This window comes from Protopterus annectens, chromosome 8.part1 (assembly GCF_019279795.1).
Source record: "Protopterus annectens isolate FY-2018-M chromosome 8.part1, PAN1.0, whole genome shotgun sequence".
Classification (NCBI taxonomy): Eukaryota; Metazoa; Chordata; order Ceratodontiformes; family Protopteridae; genus Protopterus; species Protopterus annectens.
Window position 1 is genome coordinate 71743493 of NC_056742.1, and position 22630 is coordinate 71766122.

The window sequence follows — 22630 nt, forward strand, 5'->3', positions numbered from 1 at the left end:
GTCTAAATCTCAAAATGCACGCACTCGAGGCCCTTCTCAGTATGGAGAACATCGATGTCTGTGCTGTGACAGAAACCTGGTTCAAGGCTCCTGAGAGCACCCCAGCGCTATCAGGTTTTACCTCATATCATGCGTTTCCGCCCCAAAAACCGGACAATACCAAAAAAGGAGGGGGGGTTTCCATATTTATCAAGGACACCCACACCTCAAGACTGGTGGCAACGACGATGCATCGGAGACCATCCAGGTGCAATTAACCATAGGCAAGACTGCTCTGCAAATTGTAGCATGTTACAGGCCACCCTCACAAACTCAGGAACCTCACATGGCCTTCCTGAAAACACTAGAGGGATAAATGTATCACCAAACACCATCATACTAGGTGACTTCAATTACCCTAATATAGACTGGGATCACTACTCAAGCCCAAACACCCTAGCCCAAAAGTTCCTGGAATTCATAAACTCAAATGCCATGGAACAACTAGTCACCATCCCCACAAGAGGAGATAACATACTTGATCTCATCATCACGAACATGGGAGCACAATGTTCAACACCGGAGGTGTACCCCTCACTGGTGAGATCAGACCACAAACTAATCTCGCTGGAGGTCCTCATCCCACCCCACCTGAAATAAAAAGACCACAGTAAAGAACTTCTCAAAAGCCGACTTCACACTTCTAAAGACTAGTGTGGTCTCCTTTAAGGCCCCGAGCCGTGGAAAACAGTACTCAAGCCGCTGAATCACTTACAAATGCCTTCTACCAGCACCTGCAGGACTGCATGGATAAGGCAATCCCAAGCAAAACAAAGACTCTTTGTACCAAAGGCAAGCGTCCAGTCTGGTGGACCCCAGCCATAAACAAACTCTACAACAAAAGGAGGAAGCTACTACAAGATAGAGCAAAATCCTTAAAAGGTAAGACACCCTTGATCACTATAAGTAAAAAACTAAGAGCTCTCATAAAATCATCCAAAGCAAATTTCGAGAGAAAAATAGCTAAAGACTCAAAAGACAATCATAAGGCCTTCTTTAGCTATGTTAGAAACCTGGGAGGAAACTCCCAGATATGCTCAGAGCTAGTTCAAAATGATGTGAAGATTACTGATCGTACAGACATTGCCAACATACTGGCTGACAGGTTCAGTGCAAACTTCTCCCCTCCTCCCGCCCAAAAGCAGACATATCTATACCAAACGATTGCACCCCCCCAAACATCTCCAGCGCCCCAGTGAGAACTGCTCTCTCCAAAGCATAAAACACAGCATCCATGGGACCTGATGGTGTCCCCAGCTGTGTGCTCCATGAACTCAATGAGGAATTAAACCCACAGCTAGGACAGCTGTTTAATCATAGTCTTACCTCTGGATACGTACCCAGGGAGTGGCGCACTGCAACTGTGGTCCCACTTCACAAAGGCGGTGCCTCCACCGACCCTGGAAATTACCGTCCCATTAGCTTGACAAGCCTTATCTGCAAAGCCATGGAGAGGATCATAATGGACCTCATAAATAAAGACATAGGGAATTTGCAGACTTTGGAGCCAACCCAGTTTGGCTTTGTCAAAGGCAGATCATGCCTTTTAAACTTGGTTGACTTTTTCGAAACAGTCACCAAAGCCATTGATGAGGGAAAGGCAGTCCATACAGCCTACCTCAATCTGGCTAAGGCCTTCGATACAATACCCCACTCGGGTATCATTGAAAAACTCATCAGCTTAAATGTCAACCTATACATCACAAGATGGGTTGCAAACTGGCTGAGTGACAGAACCCACAGGGTCAGAGTTGCTGGCGCCATGTCAGACTCAAAGCCTGTCACAAGTGGTGTCCCACAGGGCTCAGTCCTGGGCCCACTCTTGTTTGGCATCTACTTTTCCAAGTACAAGCAAACACAGGAGGGTTATGGCTGACAAAGTTTGCAGATGACTGCAAACTGGGGGCCATAGTAGAAAACACATCTGACACAGATATCCTTCAGAAGGGTCTCACAGAAATGGATAACTGGTGCCAGAGCCACGGCCTAAAGTTAAATGCCAAAAAATGCATAGTCATACCCTTCGGGAAAAACAAGGTTACCCCTAGCTACCAAATAGGTGGCAATCCACTGAGCACAGAGGAAGTTATCAGGGACCTGGGGACCCAGGTTGATAGTAGTCTGTCATTCGACACCCATGTAGCTAAAGTAGTTAGGAAGACCTTCTACATTGCCCACCTTATCATGAAGGGATTCTCATCTAGATCAAGGGAGGTCATAGTCTCCCTTTACTCATCACTCATCAGACCAATGATTGAGTACAATGCCCCATTCGGAATGTATCTGACCCAACACTTGCAGCAGCTGGAGAGGCCACAAAAGTTCCTCACCAAAAGGATAAAGGGTCTCAAAAATCTGTCCTATGCTGCCCGACTGAAAGAACTCCAGCTCTATTCAGTCGCCACCGCTTGCTCAGAGGTGACCTTTGCCTAACATACAAGGCCATGTCAAACCCAGATTTGATGAATATGCTTCACCTCAAAAAATCTAGATCCATCAGAGCCACAAGGGCGGGAGACGTAAACCTTGACACGGCTATTAATAGGACGTGCTGGAGGGATAGATTCATCACCCAAAGACTCCCTATGCTGTGGAACAAAATCCCGGTACATGTGAGGCAGAGCACCTCGCTGGCCTTGTTCAAGAGAAATCTTGACCAATGGATGGGAGATCGCAGATATACCCCAGGGATTACCTCAGTGTCACTGCTCGACAGAGGCACAGCAAAATAATGGGTATAGTTCCCCATACTAAAGGGGTGGCGTAAGCCACAAAACGATGGGCTAGGCTTGTAAATGCCCTCGGGCAGATAGCCTAGTATGAACCTATGAACCTATGAACCTATAAGATGGTAGCAACATTGCCATCTGCTGTAAGGAAAACTAAGCCAAGCATTTCAAATGTTCTTTGAAATTAAAATCATGTCTTGTAGGTTCTTTGATCTGTAGAGCTCTGAGTCATTTGGTCTGGGCTATCACATTCTTTCTATTGTTTTAACTTAAGGAATAATTACTAGAGTGTACATGGGAAATGTCCTTTATTGTTGTAGTTTCCCAAGCAGGTGTTAGCTTGCTAAATAATGTAGCTTGTTGGCCTGGGAACTCCAGACTAAGTGTTAAAATTATGTAACGTGTATACTGGGAAAACCTAAGTGTCAAAATTATGTAATCTGGGAGGGCCCAGCAGAAATGTCAGTGATTTTAAACTATTGCTGAGAGAGAGAGAGAGAGACTGTAAGCATTCTGTCTTGATATCCAACCTCAGCACTGCCTTGCTCTATGAAAGTAAGTTAATTCAGAAGTATGTTTTCTTGTAGAAATAGCTAGGACTATAAAGATTTTCTGTTATATCATAACTTTCCTACTGTACTGTTTTAAGTTTCTGTGTGATCTCTGAACTCTTGGATAGCACTGTGGTGTAGTAGTATTGTCTTGTGTCTATTATTTATTATTAAATATTTTAAAACCTTTTACCTGTGGTTGGTTTGTGTAGAGTTAACATTAAGCTCTAGAATACATTGCATATTTATAGAGTTTATTGTACAAGGCCACTCTAATAAGCCTTACACTGATTAGTCACACTTATCAATTGGATAATAATATTGCACAGTAATAATTGGACACCCTTTTATGGGCCTTTGGGTAGCTGATAAGTATTAGCTGGTGGTGGCAGTAATTACTACCGTATAGTCTGGACAAAGGGGCAAAGCTGGAGAATCTGTGTCAGCCTTTCCAAGGAGTGTCTGTGAAGTTGTATAAATACTTATCTCAAAGTGTGTGCGGTGTGTCAGCTACCTGGGCATGGACATGAAGCACTGGTGGGACAGAGATGGCACTGGAAGTTAGCTTGCCAGCTAGGCTGAGATCTGGACCCTATAGCTGTGTCAGTGGGGAGTCTTATTGGGGACCTGTGGAGCAAGGGAGCAACCAGCCACAGACTGACTGTGATCTCTGTGTGCACTTAAGGGAAATTGTACTTTACTGTGTGTATTGGTTATCGTTTCCTTTTATATGAAACGCCCTCCCTGGTGTTAGTGGTAAGGATTGAGGCTCCTTGATTGCTGGGCCAGGGCACAGCCGTCACAACAGTGATAACAATTTATCTAATACAGGAGAATTACATAGGATTTTATAGTACAGATTTATTCCAGACATGTACAGCAGACCCGACCTGAACAGAAGTCATATTTTAGTCCAAAATTTGAACTCAGCATTTTGTCCTCACAACACATGAATCTTGGCACAGCCACGGTGGTGCAGCGGTAGCGTTGTTGCCTCACAGCAAGAGGTTCTCCTGTTCGATTCTCGGCTGGAGTGCCTTCTGTGTGGAGTCTGCATGTCCTCCCCACGGTCAAGTTGCGTTTGAAAGACATGCGTGAATGGGCGTCCTTCGCTGAAGGTTGGGCGTCGGGCTGGCAACTCGGCACCATAAAAATCTACTGCCAATCATTAGCAGACCGGAGTTCCGCTGTGGTGACCCCAAACCGGGAAAAGCCAAAAAGACAAACAACAACACATGAATCGTGGCAATGTGAACTTTGCAGTCACAGAAAGGTTGCTTTGCTTGGTATAATATAGAAAATGTTTGCTTCTAACATAATGACAGCTCAGGAAAGATGTAACTGGATATGTGCAGTACAAGTCGCGTACCAATCACTACTGGAAGCAAAAAATAATGCAGCATTCCACACTATGTCAATGAATGCCAAAGAAGTCCTACATTTGGTAATAATGCGTAAAGGGCCAGTCTCACTTTGAGACTTCTTAGCAAAACTTCAAAAAAACGCTAACAGGCTACGAAGCTGCAAAATGCAGTCCCTTCTTTAAGAAAACTAACTGAGGGTAAGAAAATACTCAACTATAAAATGTATCTACCATTGCTCCATTAGGGAATTCAGTGCAGCTTACTGCTGAATTTGATTTTGGCACATGGAGTTTTGGTGACAACAGATTTGTGGCCACAAAAAAGCAGCCAGCTTTACCTGCTTTTACTTCTGATATAATGGCAACAGAGTAAAGATATGGGCTGTAAGTGAGCTGCACAATGCTCCCTAAATTACACAACCACCACTAACATGCTAGATTAAGACAGTCAACTTCCTGTGAACAACCCCCCCCCCCCCCTTTGATACACAAGTATAAAAGGCTATACGTCAGTCTCCCTTTAACACTTCTTAGCAAAACTTTCAAGGAATGACAACAGGACAGTCAGCTATATAATTCACAGAACTACTTCAGTTCAAAGAAAATTGGAAACTTTAAAGTATGAACATAAATTTATGAGAAGTTCTTGGAAGTGTACCAATCTTCATTTGCATGAAAGGTAGTAATATAAAACAATTGTTGGAAGGGTCAGAGGCAAAGGAACAAAGTTACAAAGAGAAAGGCACATTTGCATGTGGTTTCTGTAGTTACTGTAAGTACACGGTAAGCAGTCCTTGCTAAGTGCATTGAAGGAAAAGATAGAATCTTTAGCTCAAATGGGCACCACACCTATAATATTAAAAAAAGTTGTTTATGTTGCCCTTTTTTAATTTCTCCAAGACTTTTGAGTTTCTAATACCATGATGGGAATGGACCTCATTCCTAAGTCAAAATGTGATTAAAGTTCATGAAATTAGTATTGTTTCAATCTTTGATGTTAGCCAAATGAGCTCTTCACAGCATCCACAGTGTACCCAGAACTGACTTCTCCTGCAATTCATATGGAGTTGTGTATTGGTGACATATTTAAATGCAGCTGTAAATTCTTTTTTGAGACCCATTGCTCCTACTACTATTTGAACTGTTTTGTTATCCCTCCACATTGCTCTCATTTCTTCCTGCAAATTTTGGTATTTTATGACTTCTATGTAAGGCAATCTAATCACTAGATGTAGCAGTTTCAGTGATCAAAGCTACTTTTGTCTTCTTTTCATGGACTACTATATCTGGTTTTCCTGCCTCTAGTTTTTTTTTGAACTGTTGATAATGGGTGATCCCATGTGATATAAACCTCATCATTTTTGTAATGCTTTGTGAATCATGTTTCCAATGCTTCTCAGCTACTTCAATATTATAATGTTTGCACAATCCCCAATGCAACAGTCTTGCAACATTATTATGTCTTTCAGTATACAGGCCATTTACCATTAGTGTATCATAACCAGCAACAAGATGTGTGACTGTCTCCAATTCTGTTTTACAAAACTTCCATTTGTCAGTTTCTCCAACATGTTCAATGGACTTTGTAAACCAAGATGTAAGTAGTCCACTATCCTGAGCCACCAATATTTACTTTTTATCTTTTGGTTTAAATTCAGCTCTCATTAACCATTCTTGTGTTAGATCTTGATTGACACGAGGTTGTTTCAAGAGTTTTCTGTACTTGCAACAATACTGATGCATTTTTCACATTTCTTGCCTTCTCATCTCATCCTTCATTTTATATTCTTTCTTTTGTTGCTGCCTGATTTTTTTATGTACTTCTGGTTTGATTTCCATTCCTGCTGGACGCTGATATGCTTCTGCTTGTTCTTCTCATGTTTTAAAACTTTCACTATGTTTGAATAATGTGAGGTCAGCAGATATGTACGGAGTCTTACGACTGTATATCTATACATGTAATCAATTGAGGAGGACCATACCTCCTTCAGAATGCGAAATACATAATTCTGGTATACAGTAAAGCAATGTCGTTCGGCTTTTCCCAGTTAGGGGACACCACAGCGGATCACCAGTCTGCAGACTGATTGGCAGTGGAATTTTTACAGTGTCAAGTTGCCAGCCTGGCTCCCAACTGTCACAGAAGGCACACACACATGCACCTACCTGCATATCTTTCAAACTCACTCAACCGCAGGGAGGACATACAGACTCCGCACAGAAGGTGCTCCAGCTGAGAATCGAACCAGAGAACCTTTTGCTGTGAGGTGACAATGCTAACCACTGCACCACTGTGGCCAAATTCTTGGTATACAGTGAGTTTTACAAATCATTTGATAAGCACAAAGCGTTTTTCTTATTTTCCTGTCCAACTGATCCAGTACCTTCTGAGGCCATTCAACCACCCCAAAACTGTAGGTTAGAAAAGGAAGAGAAAATTTGTTTGTGGCTCAGGCTTTGTTCCTATATATGTCAGGGCCATTTTCAGTATTTATTTTAGCCTTCTAAAATATTCCTTACTAAGTTTTACTCACATGTGTGCATGTTTTATTGTTGATCCTTCATCAATTCCCAATTATTTATATACTCCCTCTTTAGTAGGCAGCCTGGAATGTTATCCAGTCCCATAGAGGCTGTGTTTTTGGCCATGGTGAATGCAGCTATGACCTGCTCTTTGAAGAACTAGGTAGAAGACTAGTGACAGGTATGCTTTGTGGTATGCCTTCTGGGGACAGATGAGTGAAGTTGGTAGCAAATCTGTCTGCTGGCAGGTTGGCAATGTCCTCAGGGTCAGTATGAGTGGCATCTTCCACTACTAGTTTGGCACAAAGTTGGGCCTTCCCTTTTAGATTTTTGACATAGCTAAAGAATGTGCTGTGATTATCCTTAGCTAGGGATGCTAATTTAGCTTCCTAATTGGCTTTAGAGGATCTTACAAGATATCTAATTTGCTTGTTCAAGCTGTGAAAGGTGTCCTTCTGCTGAGTCAGTTCCCTCTTGCTCTTAGACATTAGTTTCTTCTTGTATAACCTATTTATGTTTGATGTCCACCAGGATGGCTTGTTTATTGTGAAGACTTTATTTTGATCTGTTCAGGTACAGCCAAGTCTATACATTTGTATAGGTGTTTATACAGGGCATTTGTGTATACCTCTGTATAGGTGTCATTGGTGACAGTGGTAGCAAGGGCGTTAAAACTATTTACACCATCGATTAGCAGGATATAGTTTGCTCTGGAGAAAGTTTTCATCCTTTTTGCTCTTGGGGGCTGGGGGGTCACGCATGATCATTACTTCGAAGAAGACTGATGTCTATGACATTTGAGCCCCTTGTGGGGCTGCAGACCATCTGTTCCAGAGCATTTTCTGTCACATTCATGCCCCAGACTGATATTTTCTTGGTGTAGCAGCTTTCCTGTTTTAAAGGTTGCTTTTGCACACTTCTAGTCCACAGATCTCTCATTAACAACCATAGGCATAATGAAAGGGTTAGTTCAAAGAGTAACCCTATCCTTATGGAAAATGAGAAAGGTTGGCATGAACATCAATGACTGCAGCACTGATATCATTCTAGCAGAACTCAAACCTACCAGCAACAGAGTTTTCTGGCTACAAAATTTGACAACCAAAGATACAGCAGACTCGAATGGAGATAGGGTAAGCTTTTCCAGGGTAACCATTTGAAATGTTGGGACCTGCTACAGCAAGTCCTTAAACACGAAGACTGAATGGCTGAAAAGCGGACTTATACATACTAAGTCCGAGATGGTCATTTCTGGAACGGCAATCTCAGACATAGTATATAGAAGTTTGTGGGGGCTTGCCCCCCTCCACATTGAGTAGTGCTGGTTGGCTTGCCCTTACCACAAAAAAAAAAAAGAAGTTTAAAGGGGAAGAATGATCTTTGAGATTCACTCTTTTCCTAGGTTTTCGGTCTTAAGGCAGGTAGAGATGGCTGAAAGATGCACTCTGACAGAGAATGCCAGTTCAGCATTAAGCAGCACACAAGAGTAAGCAAGAATATTAGGAATAACTACTCGATAAGGATCATTACCCTTTTTGTGGCACAAGGAAAATCTTCTTCATTTAGAAATATACAATTTCCTTGTACTTGGTTTTCTACATCACGGTTACGCGGTACATAAACACGGAGGGAGGGAGAGGACTTGGAATCCAGAGATAATGTAGGAAGTGAAGGGCTAAGATAAGTGTCTTCATTTCCTTTACGATTACGTGAGCCACCCATTCTATTGGCGACCAAACCTCTTGAACTCTGATGTTTTTAGAACAAGCTTTGCACACTAGATCTGAAGCATCCATGAACAGTTCTTGTCAAGGGGAAGGAGCCAGAAAGGGCACTCCTAGGCTGAGTGAAACCTGGCTGTTCCACCAAAAAAATTCCCTTTTGATGAAGGGCAAGAGAGGAATTAGGAAAGTAGTAAATGTGTAGCAGTGCTAAGTCAAAATGGACTTGAGGAATCACTGAATCTTCCTCATTTGGAGTATGGCATAAGACATCATGGGTATCACTGATGCCATATATCCTACAGCTAGTAAAATCTCTTGATGAGGTCCCATTCAGTGTAAATAGATTTCGAAAGAAATATGAAAGGAATAGAATCTTGTCTGCAGGAAGAAAAATGATCACTGAAAGAGTACTGAATCTGCATCCTAGGAAAATCTGATCCTGGGATGGAATTAAGCAAGACTTATTTAGGTTCAGAGTGAACCCCAGATTGCTCAAAGGATTCATAACGGCATCTAAATCTGTTGGAAGAACCTCTTGAGAAGGAGCTAGAATAAGGAAATCATCCACATAATGAAATACTTGAATACCTCGAAGTTTGAAGACTGCAATCAAGCTAGGCACTTTGTGAATACCCTTGGTGAAGGTGAAAGACCAAAGGGCAAAGCAGAAAACTGGAAGTGATATGAAGAGAAAAAAATTAAGAATTTCTTGCATTTTGGACGAATAGGTATATGAAGACAAGAATCCTTTAAATGTAATATCACCGCAAGGCTTGTGGAAATATTAGAAGTAAGGTTTGCAGGATCAGCAGCTGGAAAATTGGACTTATGAGAAAAGTGTTGAGAAAAAAAGTCCAAAATAGGTCTCTAATTTCCCTCCTTTCTGGGAACCAGAAACATTTATGAGTAAAATCCTTGTTTTCTTAATGAGGGGGCACAAATTCTAATGTCCCCTGTGCAGTGAAGAGAGAATAAAGCGAATCTGGCTTGGAGGAGGCTGGGGAAATCCTGAAAGTAAGGAGCAGCAGTCCAAGATGTTTTGTAAGTCTTCTGGATGATGGACAAAACCTATCTGTCTGATGTTAAGGACTGCCAGGTTGGGAAAGATATAGACAACTTTTGAGACACAGGAACCTGGGAATGGTCGAGGTGGAGGATGTCTACATAAAAAGGCTGGTTTGCCAGGAAAGGAGGGGTCAAAACTCATGGAATTCTGCTGAGACTTGTACTTAAATCTCCATTTGTTGAATTGTTTACCCTTTTGAAAAGGTTTATGCTTCTTATGAACAAATGAACTAGCCATTGATGGTATGCAGCTACAGAAGAAAGAAGGATTTGCTTAAGATCTTGCATGACCTTACCTTTCTCCTGCAAGGTCTTCACATGTTTTACAGCCACAGAACCATAAAAATGCTCCCATGAGGAATCTGCCTCATACAATCACATTTTCTTCTCTTCAATGATGTACAAAACGTTATGAACAAAATGTGGAGAAGAGGAGGGTCCCTAACAAGGATATTTATCTGCCCAATGGCTGAGGAAGAGGTATGAATTATACATTTGACAGACCGAAGTTGAAGCGATAGTTCAGTATTCATGCTGGCAGCAAGAAAGCCCTGAGGTAACTTATGCCTATACGTTCCTTGGGTACTTTTGCTTCCTTTGGGATCAGGTCATATGGTGAACATATGAAGAGAGGAGGGTGTCCAGGCTTTGGTAACATAGCAAGATGTAATGCCATCCTTGGATATATTTGTTAGCAATCCTGCAACAGTGATCCCAGCAAGGACATAAATAATTCTACTTCATAAGCACAGAAAGAAAGTTTAGGACATTGGCTGTTGTTGATAGATATCATCATTCAGGAATGTGGTTTACCATGCACCTAAATGCATATATGATTATTACATAAAAACAATCACACTTGTGCTTTTAAGCGTACATAACAAATTCCTATAACTGTAGCACTGGAGCTTTAAGGGATTTTAAAAGTAAAGCTGCACTTACCTTAAAGGAGAGGTATAACAGCAGCAGAACTGGGACCACGTGTCTAACTGCAGAAACCTGAAAAAATAATCAATGACCATTCAGAACATAACTTCATTTTCCTTTCCTGGCAGTGCAAACAGTGCATAAGCACAGCTGAATCTTATCTCTGAGGACTACACTGCTACCATGTGTACAAAACTGCACTTATGACAAAAATTCTGGCTACAAAACCTTTCAAAAGGCAAATACAAGTTTACAAACTGGTGGTAACACACAAATTAGAACTGATTTTTCTACGATGTGACAGTGCTGTCTACACAAGCTGTTTTCTGCACAGTAAATAACAAAAAAGGTTATCACACCCATTTGTTGTGTATTACTATTGACATAATGCAAGTCTATAGTCCTGATAAAAGCACTTACAGATTCTGAACTAAGTCAGCACAACATGAGATTGGACTAACTTTGTATCTCTCATGCCTTACTAAATGTTATAGCATAAACTGTTTACAAGAACCAACAAAATACAATCCAAACAGACTAACAGCACTGATTTCATACTGTCCTCGGACAGGTCAAGGTATTTTACTGTCTACTACCACTACACATGTATATGCATTTATGAGCACGACAGTTACTTGAACAAAAACTTAACGATCATTAAATTTGCAACTCCAATCACTCAATCACCACCACTGGAAACTCAAGATTGGCTTTAATGTGGACCATGCAAAGGGGAATATTAAGTTCCTGTCTGCACACTGCTCACACAACTCCAGAATGAGCTTTAACATGGGTCAGTAAGGGGACACACACCCAATACTGGACATGCACAACCAGTTACTTGTGAACTGAGTATGCTTTGACAACTCTGGGACTGAAAAAAAAAGTACGTAAACCATTTATATGTGTGAGAATTATCACCAATACAGATCATTGTTTTTACATATAACTTATGACCTTATCTTGACAAACTTGTGAATATATTTTTAAGTTTTCAATTAAGAAGCATATACTTGTAAAGTAAAGGCCACAGCAGTCGCACTGTACTTACAAAGTAAAGACCAGCAACACAGACCACATTACAAGACGCAGCCAGCAAGGTGCTACTGTATTTCTGAATGGCTATCAGAACGTGAAAATGGACCTATGAAAGGCAGCTAATACACAAAAATAATACCAAAGCAGCATAAAATAAGATCTTGTATATACTGAAAAGCAACTAGTACTGCATTTCTCATGATGAAGTCAGGTACTAAAATGAGCACTCATCAATACATTTTTCATTATAACTATTGAACTTTTATGAAGAACCAATGCCAAACATGCCAGTTGCCTAAATTAAACTAACTGGATCTCTTGACTAATCTATTGACCCCACCAGAATTCTTGCCTGCTCTTAAAAGTGGAAGCCATTGGTGATGATTATGCTTGACATTTAAGTAATATCAGTAACTCCCAACATTTTTTTCAGGATTATTCTTTAGCTACAGGATACCAAGCACAATAAATTGCAGCAAACATATAAGCATAAATTCATTACTCAGAAATGTTGACATTAAAAAGACACTAGGTATCTCTCTACCCACCCACCCCTATTTATATTGAAGACTCCCTGCCTTGTCTCGTCTATCTATTTAGGTCACATCACACTTCTCCTTAGGCACCCTGAGTACTAAATGTAATGGAAAGCCTGAAGGGAAGTCAAATGAAATGCAAAGCCTATTTGCTTACTTGAATAAAACCACCCAGGTTGCAAACATTTCTTCATAATGAAGGGAGCGTTTGCTGACATATTTCTTAGCTGCAAATCAACTTAAAGTCTCCAAAACACATGGAAATGAAACACAACTGCCTGCATCTGAATTTTCTTGACAGATGACAGGAACATTTACATCACAATGAAGATGCCTTTGTTTAAGCTATTCCCAGGCTCTGTGCTGGGAACTTTCCTATTTGGCATCTACTTCTCTGAAGTAAAAGCCAATACCAAAGGGCTGTGATTATTTGCAGATGACTGCAAGCAAGGAGAAGTCACTGAATCCCAGAAAGACTTAGCCATCCTGCAGGAAGGTTTGTTTCAAATAAATAACTGGTGGCAAAATCATGGACTGAAACTAAATGCAAAAAAATGCATTGCATTGCCATTTGGGAAGTCCTCTACCCCAGGAAACTACACACTGACGATATGCCCCTTAGAGATGAGACAGTTGTTCAGGATTTGGGAACTTATGTGAGACAGCGACCTAACCTTTGAGCAACATGTCCATTCTCATAAGCAACTCCTTCGATATTGCACAGCTTATAAACAAAAGGATTGTGTCTAGACCTAGACATTTACTGCCCACCTTTACTCAGCCCTCAATAAGTCAGTCACTGAGTGTAATGCCCCCTTGGCATGTATCTGTCCAAAACACCCACATAAATACCTTAGTAAAAGGATGCAAGGCCTAAATAATATGTCTCACATGGACCAACTCAAAGCCCTGTTCACTATATTCGGTATCCTACAGACTGCTAATAGGTTACCTGGACATGGCACACAAGGTATACGCCGACCCAGTACTGATGGATTTACTTGTACATCAGCAAGTCATTTGGTATCAAAAGCACTTGGCCAAGGGATCTAAACGTCTTCTGCAACATCAACAGAATGGTTTGGTGGGACAGGTTTATCTCACAGAGGATATTCACTGCTCTGGAACAGGCTCCCCATCCACATAAAACAAAGCTCGTCCCTGTCCATATTCAACTGCAACTTGGATCTATGGACAGGAAACAGAAAATTTAACCAAAATGCCCCTTGTATTACTAATGGACATAGGCAGCTCCTAAATCCTTTATCCCATGAATATCTTCAAATTATCTATGGTATGATCCCAGTTATCATTAGGGGTAATATACAATTATTACTAACACCAAATGGGATAGGTTAATAGAATCGCCAAAAGGAAAATTGGCTAGGCTTAAAATGGTCCATAAGGGCAGCTAGTCTAGTACTTTTCCATTAACATATGAATGGTCAGAAGCCCCAGTATTACTTTTAACTGCTTTTTCAACAGTGTCAAGGGATGGGAAAGAGCAAACTACAAATGTTATAAGCAACTATAAAGTACTTGGTAGTTAACTGTCTGCAACTGCTTAGCAAATGATCTGTTAAAAAAAAAATTATGTAGTCACCACAATGTTCCATTTGTGCTGTCCATTTTCATTCTTCCTCAAATGTTGGGTTCGGACCCCGTCCACTTCTTTTAGACTGTATAACACTTGAACTCTTGAGCTCCTCCCTTTACCCATAATGCCCTAGTTAACTAACATACCTCAGATCAAGTCTCCTGTCCATAGACCTACAGAGCAGTGGAGAATAAGGAAAGAATGGAAACTAGGGCTCAAAAGAGGAACAGGGGTTCCTCCAATATCCTTCGATCTTTCTTGGAGTAAAGCATGGAGGGGGTTGGTGGGTGGGAAGCTGAGGAACAATGAAAATAGACAACACAGATGGAACATTACTGTGTACATAACTTTTATCTAATTTTGTCATTTTCATTCATTCCTCAATTGTTGGGACAGAGTTCCCTGCTACCTAAATCCCTGGAGGATTCTAAGGAATGATATTCTGGAGCACAGCTTAGCCAAATGCTCTTCTTCCCCTGGAAGCCAGATCCAATTTGTAATGAGCAATAAATATATGAGGATTAGCCCAAGTTGCTGCTGCATAGATTTCATCCAAGGAAATTCTTGACAAAAAGGCTGATGAAGTCACCATAGATCTAGTAGAGTGGGCATTTGGTGGTTTTGGAAAGGGCAAACTCACTTTTTCATAAACAAAGGTAATACAATCAGTCAACCATTTGGCAAATGTCACTTTAGAAACTAATTTGCCTAATTCTGAACTGTTCAGATTTTCTCAAATTTTTGTCTGTGTGCAGGTAAAAACATAAATGTTTGTGGACATCCAAAAGCTGTAGCTTATATTATCCTTTGAAAATTTTGGAAAGACGACTGAAAGATTGATAACCTGATTAATATTGGATTCTGACACTACCTTTGGTAAAAAAGAAGGACTAATCCATAAAAAAACCCTATCTTTGTGAAAAATTAACTAAAGAGATTTAGAAGACAGAGCCTAAAGTTCAGACACTTCCGGCAGTGGTAACAGCAACTAGAAACAGTTTTCCAGGTCAAAAATTTTAGATCAGATTTAGCAGTTGGTTCAAAGGGGGAGTCGGGTTAAGGCTTAAATTTAAATCCCAAGGAGGAGTAGGATCCTTTAAAGGAGGCCTAAGTAAATAGGTCCCTCTAAAGGCTTTGCAAATTTTGGAGGAAGCTAAGATAGAGCTATTTACTCCTATATGAAAGTTGGAAATGGCTAATTGTACTCTGACAGTTGAGGATCTAGCCCCTTCATTGAAAATTGTAGCTAAAAACTCAAGAACCTTAGAAATTGGTGCTGAAAAGGCATCCTTTTTGTGTGCCCAAAAAACAAATCTTTTCCATTTACTTTTGTATTTTTTCTAGTGGAGGCTTTATGGAAAGACAACAGAATATGACAGATGGGAAGCTTTATGGAAAGACAACAGAATATGACAAATAGTGAGGACAGACTGGGCTGTCTAGCAATCAATGGAACTGGAGAAACCATGCTGTCAGCTTGAGGCATGATAACTCCAGATGTGTCATGCCTGAGACAGGAGGTCTGGAGTTGGATCCAAAATCCATGGTGGGTGTAGAAGATGAGGCCAAAGGAATGGAAGCCGGATCTGATGAGGCCAATAAGGGGCAATGCAAAAAACTGTGCTCTTCAATCGAGATGCTTTCTGGAGAAATTTGGGAATAGGTGGTAACAGGCACAGGCATAAATGAAGCCAGGGGGTCAATCGTAAAGTATAGCATCCCTTGGTGACTCCCTCAGTGGAGGGATAAGGGCAAAGAACCTGCTGCACTTGTTGTTGAGGGGAGATGGGAAAAGGTTGCAGCATGGTTGGCCCCATCAACGGAAAACCATCTCTGCCACATTTATGTTGAGACCACTAGTGAAGCATCAGAATAGACCTGCTCAACTTGTCTGCGATCACGCTGGACTTCCCCAGAATGTGCATTGCTATCAGAAAGCAATTGGATAAGATCGCCCACTGCCATACTTTCACAGGTTCTCAACAAAGATGGTAAGACCTGGTTCCCCCTTGTTTGTTAATATACCAGACCACAGACATATTGTCTGAACTGCAACAGTCCCAGTTAGAAGAGAGTCTTGTAAGGCCTGCAATACTAGAAGGAGAGCACCCATCTCCAGTGCACTGATATGCGGTGTTGCCCTCTTCGGGGACCATGTGCCTTGGATTGTCCTTCCAAAGAAATGCTCCCTACCCAATCTGAAAGGTGTCTGTGGTCACAGTGGCCTTGGATGGAGGAAGGACAAAGGAACAGTTTTCCTGTATTTGATTAGAGTGAATCCACCAGATAATGTAATCCTTGCAAGCTTGCATTATCTTGACTGGACTGGATAATAGTTGTTGGAGAATAGACTACTGAGTTGGAATTTTCCATTGAAGGATTCTCATATGGAACCTTGGCAGCAGTAAAAGGGTGATTGCCACTGACATGACCCCAATGCATGAAGTATCAGGCGAGCTGAAGCATATGAATTCTGAATGATCATTTGACCTGGAACTGAACTGTATGAATCTGAGACATAGGGAGAAAAACTAATTGAGTGACTCTATTGAAAAGAGCACCAAAGAAATCCAGAGTCTGAGTTGTACTGAGCTGAGATTTGTTGTAATTGATGGTTATCCCCAGATGAGAACACAGCTGGGGTAAGTAGTCCCATGCTTGAATTAGTTGATGCCTAGTTGGAGCTGTCAGGAGCCAGTCGTCCAGATAGGGAAACATTCTGAATCTTTCCAGTCTCAAGTGAGCTGCAACTACTGTCATTCACTTGGTAAGCACCCCAAAGCCTGAAAACACAAGTGCTGTCATAGTAGTACCAGGCTAACTGCCCTTGTGGACCATTTTAAGCCTTGCTAATTATCCCATGTCAGAATCAAATCCTGCACCTTGTGTCTGTACGGTAAACAGCTTAACCATTAAACCAACCTCCCACCAACACAGGGACACAACAGCCAGTCTCATTAAATGCCATCAAGAATACAAGTTGCATTTTGGTAAATAATACAAGTTGCATTTTGGTAAATACTCTGAGGAGAAGAGACTGATACCCACATCCACAGCAAACCTAAAGAACACCATGTGCATACTACATACACTGGTACATACACTGGTGTACCAAAAAGAAATCCATTATATCCAACAGCATTTTCAAGGCATCCTGTGAAAGCAGAGGCATTATTCCTTGGAATATCACTATCTGTAATATGGCACATCAAATATGTTTAGTAAAGTAGCTGTGATCCAAAATAGGACAGAAGCATAGCTCTCAACTTTCCATCTTCAAAATGTGAAATACGTGTCTCACAATGTGGAACAAATAGTCAAAATGTGGAACACTTATTAACAGCTTACTAACAAGTTCATCTAGGAAGTGCATGTGATAAACTGTGTTATTAGCAGTGAATGTGTGACAGACTCTTTTTGTACAGGATTGACAGGAACAATGACATTTTAATATTCAAAATGAGGAATGCTCCTCATAATGAGGTGCAATTGATGGATTATGGGCAGACTTTTTTAAAATAATGAAAAGTATGAGCAGAATCCTCCTCTGTTCATTGTAGGAGGAAAGTAAAGTTGTGTAGGTAAACTCATCATAAAGGACAGTTGTGCAAAATCTTACCATAACAGTAGATGTCCTTCTCTTCACTGTTGCAGTATTCTTTACAATAGGGATCCCCTGCTAAAGGCAGCCCAACATCTGGCCAATATACAAAAGCCTTTAGGTTGCAATGGGTATGCCATACGTCACACGTATACTCCTCTCGCATGGCATATGACATAAAGGTGACATCTGGGCATACCATCCTCAGAACTGAAAAGCCCCAGTAGGAATGACAGTCAAAATATACTAACTGGTAACAAGCACATCCAGAAGGAAAAAGGACCAGGGGAGGAGGGAAGGAGTGAATACTGCAACAGTGAAGAAAAGGACATCTACGGTTATGGTAAGATCTTACACAACTGTACTGTGTCCTTCCATATTACTGCCTTAGTATTCTTTACAATAGGGACAGTGCAATAGCTCAGGAAGAAGACTGGGAGGAGGACGGGCCAGCAGAACCCTCCAGGAAGCCATGAAGAATGACCCTGGCAAAATCAACTCTTACTCTAGAAATCACATATAAATTATAGTGCTTGGCAAAGGGTGCACAGAAGTCCAGGTAGCTGCCTTAAGAATAGAATTAGTATCCAAACCCTTGAAAAAAAACACCAGAAGAAGCCACAGCCCTAGTATAATGAGCCTTAACAGAAGGAAGGCTCTTCGCATAAAAAGAATAGCAAAAAGAAATAGCTTTAGATATCCAAGAAGAAATGGTTTCCTTGAAACAGCCAAACCAAAAGACAGTACAGTTGTATACACTTACCATAAATGTAGATGTACGAGTGTCTTTACTGTTGCAGTCATCTTATTTGGGTTATCCCTGCCAGGGTAGCCCTCAGCCGGCCTGAAAAACAGAGACCTAGTATTTCTGTGTAGGTTGCTGTCGCTTGAGGACTGACGTCAGATAATCAGTGGTATAAAGGAAGGCAGCCAACGCCATTACATCAGTTTTTCATGCCCTTACCTGTCAGGAGCCCCCAAAGTAGGAGGCCAGGTTCTGGTGGAAGAACCCCGCCAGTGGAAAATAATTACCAATATGTCCCTTGTAGGGAAAGGACAACAACAAGGAAGAGAGGTAACAAAAAGAAAAAGGGGGATGGAGGGAGAGAAACCAGGACTGCAAAAGTGAAGACACTCGAACATCTACATTTATGGTAAGTGTACACAACTGTACTATGTTCTTCATGTTTCACTGTTGCAGTTATCACATTTGGGCAAATTTCCAAAGCTGAGGAAATGGGTGGAGGCAGTCAAGGAAGCTAGGGGCTGGCTAGGATGCACTGCAAGACTACAGAGGCAAACCCTGCCCTGGATTTGGAGAAGAGAGGCATGTGGTAATGCTTGGTAAAAGTGTGAACAGATGTCCAGGTGGCAACCTCCAGGATGTCCCTGGTGGGGACCCCCTCTGAGGAAAGCTGTAGTGGTGGAGGCTGCTCTGGTGGAGTGTGTCCTGACCCCCTTGGGGGGAGGCCTGTCATGCTGTTTGTAGCAGAAATGGATGCAGTGTGCTATCCTTTTTGAAATGGTTTGCATGGAGATGGCTTTGCCTTCTGCCCCTGAAGCAAAGCTAACCAGCAATTGATCAGACTTTCTAAAGGATTTAGTCCTGTCCAGATGAGCCATCTGTGCACATCTAGAGAGTGCATAATCCTTTCCCCCTTGTTTTGGGAGTTAGGAAAGAAGGTGGGTAAATGAATGGATTGGTCGAGAGTCAGATTAGTTCAATCCTTTCCCCCTTGTTTTGGGAGTTAGGAAAGAAGGTGGGTAAATGAATGGATTGGTCGAGAGTCACACTGGACACCACCTTGGACATGAAGGATGGATTAGTTCTGAGGGATACCCTGTCTGAATGGAAGATGATGAAGGGTTCCACAGCCATGAGTGCTTGCAGCTCAGAGACTCTTGTGATGGCTAGGAGGAAGGCTGTCTTCCAGGAGAGAAATTTTAGCTCTGCAGAAGAAGCTGGTTCAAACGGAGGCAGAGTGGGCTTTTCCAAGATAAATTTTAGGTCCCAAGCTAGTGTTGGTGCCCTTCTGGGGGTCTCAAGTTGCTAGCCCCTCTGAGGAACTGTTTAATCAGAGGGTGTGAAAAAACGACTGCTCAGTGGGAAAATGAGCAGAAATAGCAGAGACATGATTTTTTTTATAGAGGAGAAAAGAGAGATCACTGTGTAGTCGGTCAGCTAAGTAATCCAGGATGAGAGGGATGGATGGCTGTGCCGTATTGACCCGCTTAGCCTGGAAGCAGGTGCAGAACCTTTTCTATTTATCTGCATAAGGCTTTCTGGTGCTAGGGCATCTGGCCTCTCGGATAACATCCAGAACCTGTTTACTGAGGATGGCAGTTTGGTCAGGGGTTAGGGAATAAGCCAAGCTGCCAAATTAAGTGTCTGCAATTGGGGGTGCATGAATTCCCCTTCCCTCTGTCAGGAGGTTTGGAATCTGAGGAAGATTCCATGGAGGCAGCTGGGACAGTCTGCACAGCAAGGGGTACTAGTGCTGTCTGGGCCAGTCTGGAGCTATGAGAATGGTCCTTGGTTTTTCCTCCCTTATTTTGAGCAGTGCCCTGGGGATGAGAGGTCGGGGAGGAAAGGCATAGACGGAGAGATTTACCCAGGGGAAGGACAGGGCATCCACTTTCCAAGCCATGCAGTGATGCTCCCTGGTGCAGAATTTGTTGAACTGATGGTTGGTGTGGGAGGCAAAGAGGTCAACCTCTGGAGTTCCCTATTTCTGAGTTATTAGGAAAAAGGTACTTCTGTTGAGCTGCCACTCATGTGGGTCCAAAAGCTTTCTGCTTAGTTGGTCTGGCAGGGAGTTGAGAGAGCCTGCTAGGTATTGTGCTAACAGGTGTAGTTGCATGGAAGAGTCTGTGAGCCAAAGGGTCATGGCCAGCCTGCACAGCGGGTAGGAGTGAGTTCCTCCCTACTTGTTGATATACCACATCACAATGGTGTTGTCTGTTTTGATCAGGAGAACCCCTGGAGAGAGAAGGGGTTTGAAAGCTATAAAGGCCTGCTGCACAGCCATCATCTCTTTTTGATTGATGTGCAGGGGGATTTTCTGTGGGCTCCATTGGCCCTGTATGCACCTGCCATCCAGGTGTGCATCCCAAGCGAAGTCTGATGCGTTTGTGGCGAGGGTCATGGAGGCGGGGTGTGGGGAGAAGGGCAGTCCCTTGTTGTGGGAGCAGGCTGTGGCCCATCAAAGAAATTCCTTCCTCAGGCAAGGAATAACAGGTAGAAGAGTTTCCAGATCTTGAGAGTGTTGACATCAAAGGCCCTTTAGGTGCCACTGACATTTCCTCATATGCAGTCTGGCATATGGAATGAGGAGTATGCAAGATGCCATGAACCCAAACACTTGCAGGATTTTCCTTGCAGAAAGCTGGGCCTGGTGGCCAGTTGAGAGAAGTAAGCTGACAGGAAATTTTGTTTCTCTGGTGTAAGGCATGCCATCTGGGATGCTGTGTCCAAACTTGCTCCCAGGAAGATTATCCACTGGGTGGGTACCGGTTTGAATTTCTTTTCATTGATTGTGTACCCTAGGGAGGTTAGTAGGTTCTTTACAAAGGCCAGGTCTTTCAGCAGCTTCTCCTGGCTGTATGCCTGAATAAGGCAGTTGTCTAAGTAGGGGTAAATTTGAATATTTATTTGTCTGGAAAAGGAGGTTCTCCCATTCGATTCTCGGCTTGAGCGCCTTCTGTGTGGAGTCTGCATGTCCTCCCCGCAATCGAGTAGCGTTCGAAAGACATGTGTGAATGGGCGTGCCTTCATTGAAGGTTGGGCATCAAGCTGGCACCTTGGCATCGTAAAAGTCTACTGCCAATCATTAGCGGTCCAGAGTACCACTGTGGTGACCCCGAACCGGGAAAAGCCGAAAGAAAAACAACAACAAAAACATTTGTCTGGAAAAGGCAATGGCCAGAGCCAGGCATTTTGTGAAAACTCTGGGAACAGTAGATAAGCCAAAGGGAAGCGTTGCGATCCTGCCCTGAAGCGGAGATATTTTCTGCAGGACTCCCTGACTGGAATGTGGAGGTAGGCTCTTTTAGGTCCAGGGTGGCTAGCCAAGCTTCCTTGTTGAGCATGGGTAGCAGCTGCTGGAGGGTGAGCATTTTGAATTTTGGGATCACCATGAAGGTGTTTAGAATGGATAGATCAAGGATGGGGTGCAAGGTGCTTTTTTTCTGGGCACCAGAAAAAGTCTGAAGTAGAAGCCTTGGCCTATCTGCTCTGCAGGAACGTGCTCTACTGCCCCCAAGTAGAGCAAGGAATGGATTTGCTTTTGAGCCTCTGCCCACTTATTTGGTGGTAGATCTGGGAACCCTTTTGGGGTTGGAAGGGTGTGGAAGAATTTGTAACCCTGAGACACAATGTTCAGAACTCATTGGTCCTTGGTAATGGTGGCCCAGGTGCTTCAGTGAAAGGAGAGTTTTCCTCCTAGGGTATGTGAAGGTGGGCAGAGGCGAGGTCGGGAGGAGGCGAATCATTGTGAATTCTTACCATAAGGGGGTGGCTTAGAACTCCCTGGTTTTGAAGTGGAGGTAGTCCACTGCTTAGATCTCTGCAACTCCTGGGGCTGCTGTCTGGTGGGTCTGTTTCCACTGGGCCTGTTTATTTCGGAGCAGGAAAGGATCAGTGCTTGGAGGGAAAATTTCTGCTGAACCTAGGTGGCTGGGCCTGTAAGAAATCTTTAACTGTATGCAAAGATTTTGCTTTTTCCTCCATCTTTAAGACCTCTTCTGCTTTATGCCAAATAAGTTATCTTTGTGCAAGGGTGCATCCAACAATTTTGATTTGACATGGTCTGGCAGGGGTTGTCCCTTAAGCCATGCATGTCTTCTAATGACAGATCCAGTGACTGCTGCCCCTGCAAGAAGCTTCTAGGGCATCAAAACCACAGTACAAAGTGTGTTTAGTTACTTGACTTGCAGAA

General features: G+C 42.5%; 1 protein-coding gene across 3 annotated transcripts in view; it reads right to left on the bottom strand.

Annotated features, from left to right (window-relative positions):
* The window catches only part of DPY19L3 (dpy-19 like C-mannosyltransferase 3), a 1004768-nt gene that overhangs the window by 133875 nt on the left and 848263 nt on the right, over positions 1-22630 (bottom strand). For all 3 annotated transcript variants that reach the window (XM_044081679.1, XM_044081680.1, XR_006366062.1), the window contains exon 15: positions 10937-10993. In XM_044081679.1, coding sequence (XP_043937614.1) covers positions 10937-10993 — 57 coding nt within the window. The remainder of the gene's footprint in view (positions 1-10936; positions 10994-22630) is intronic.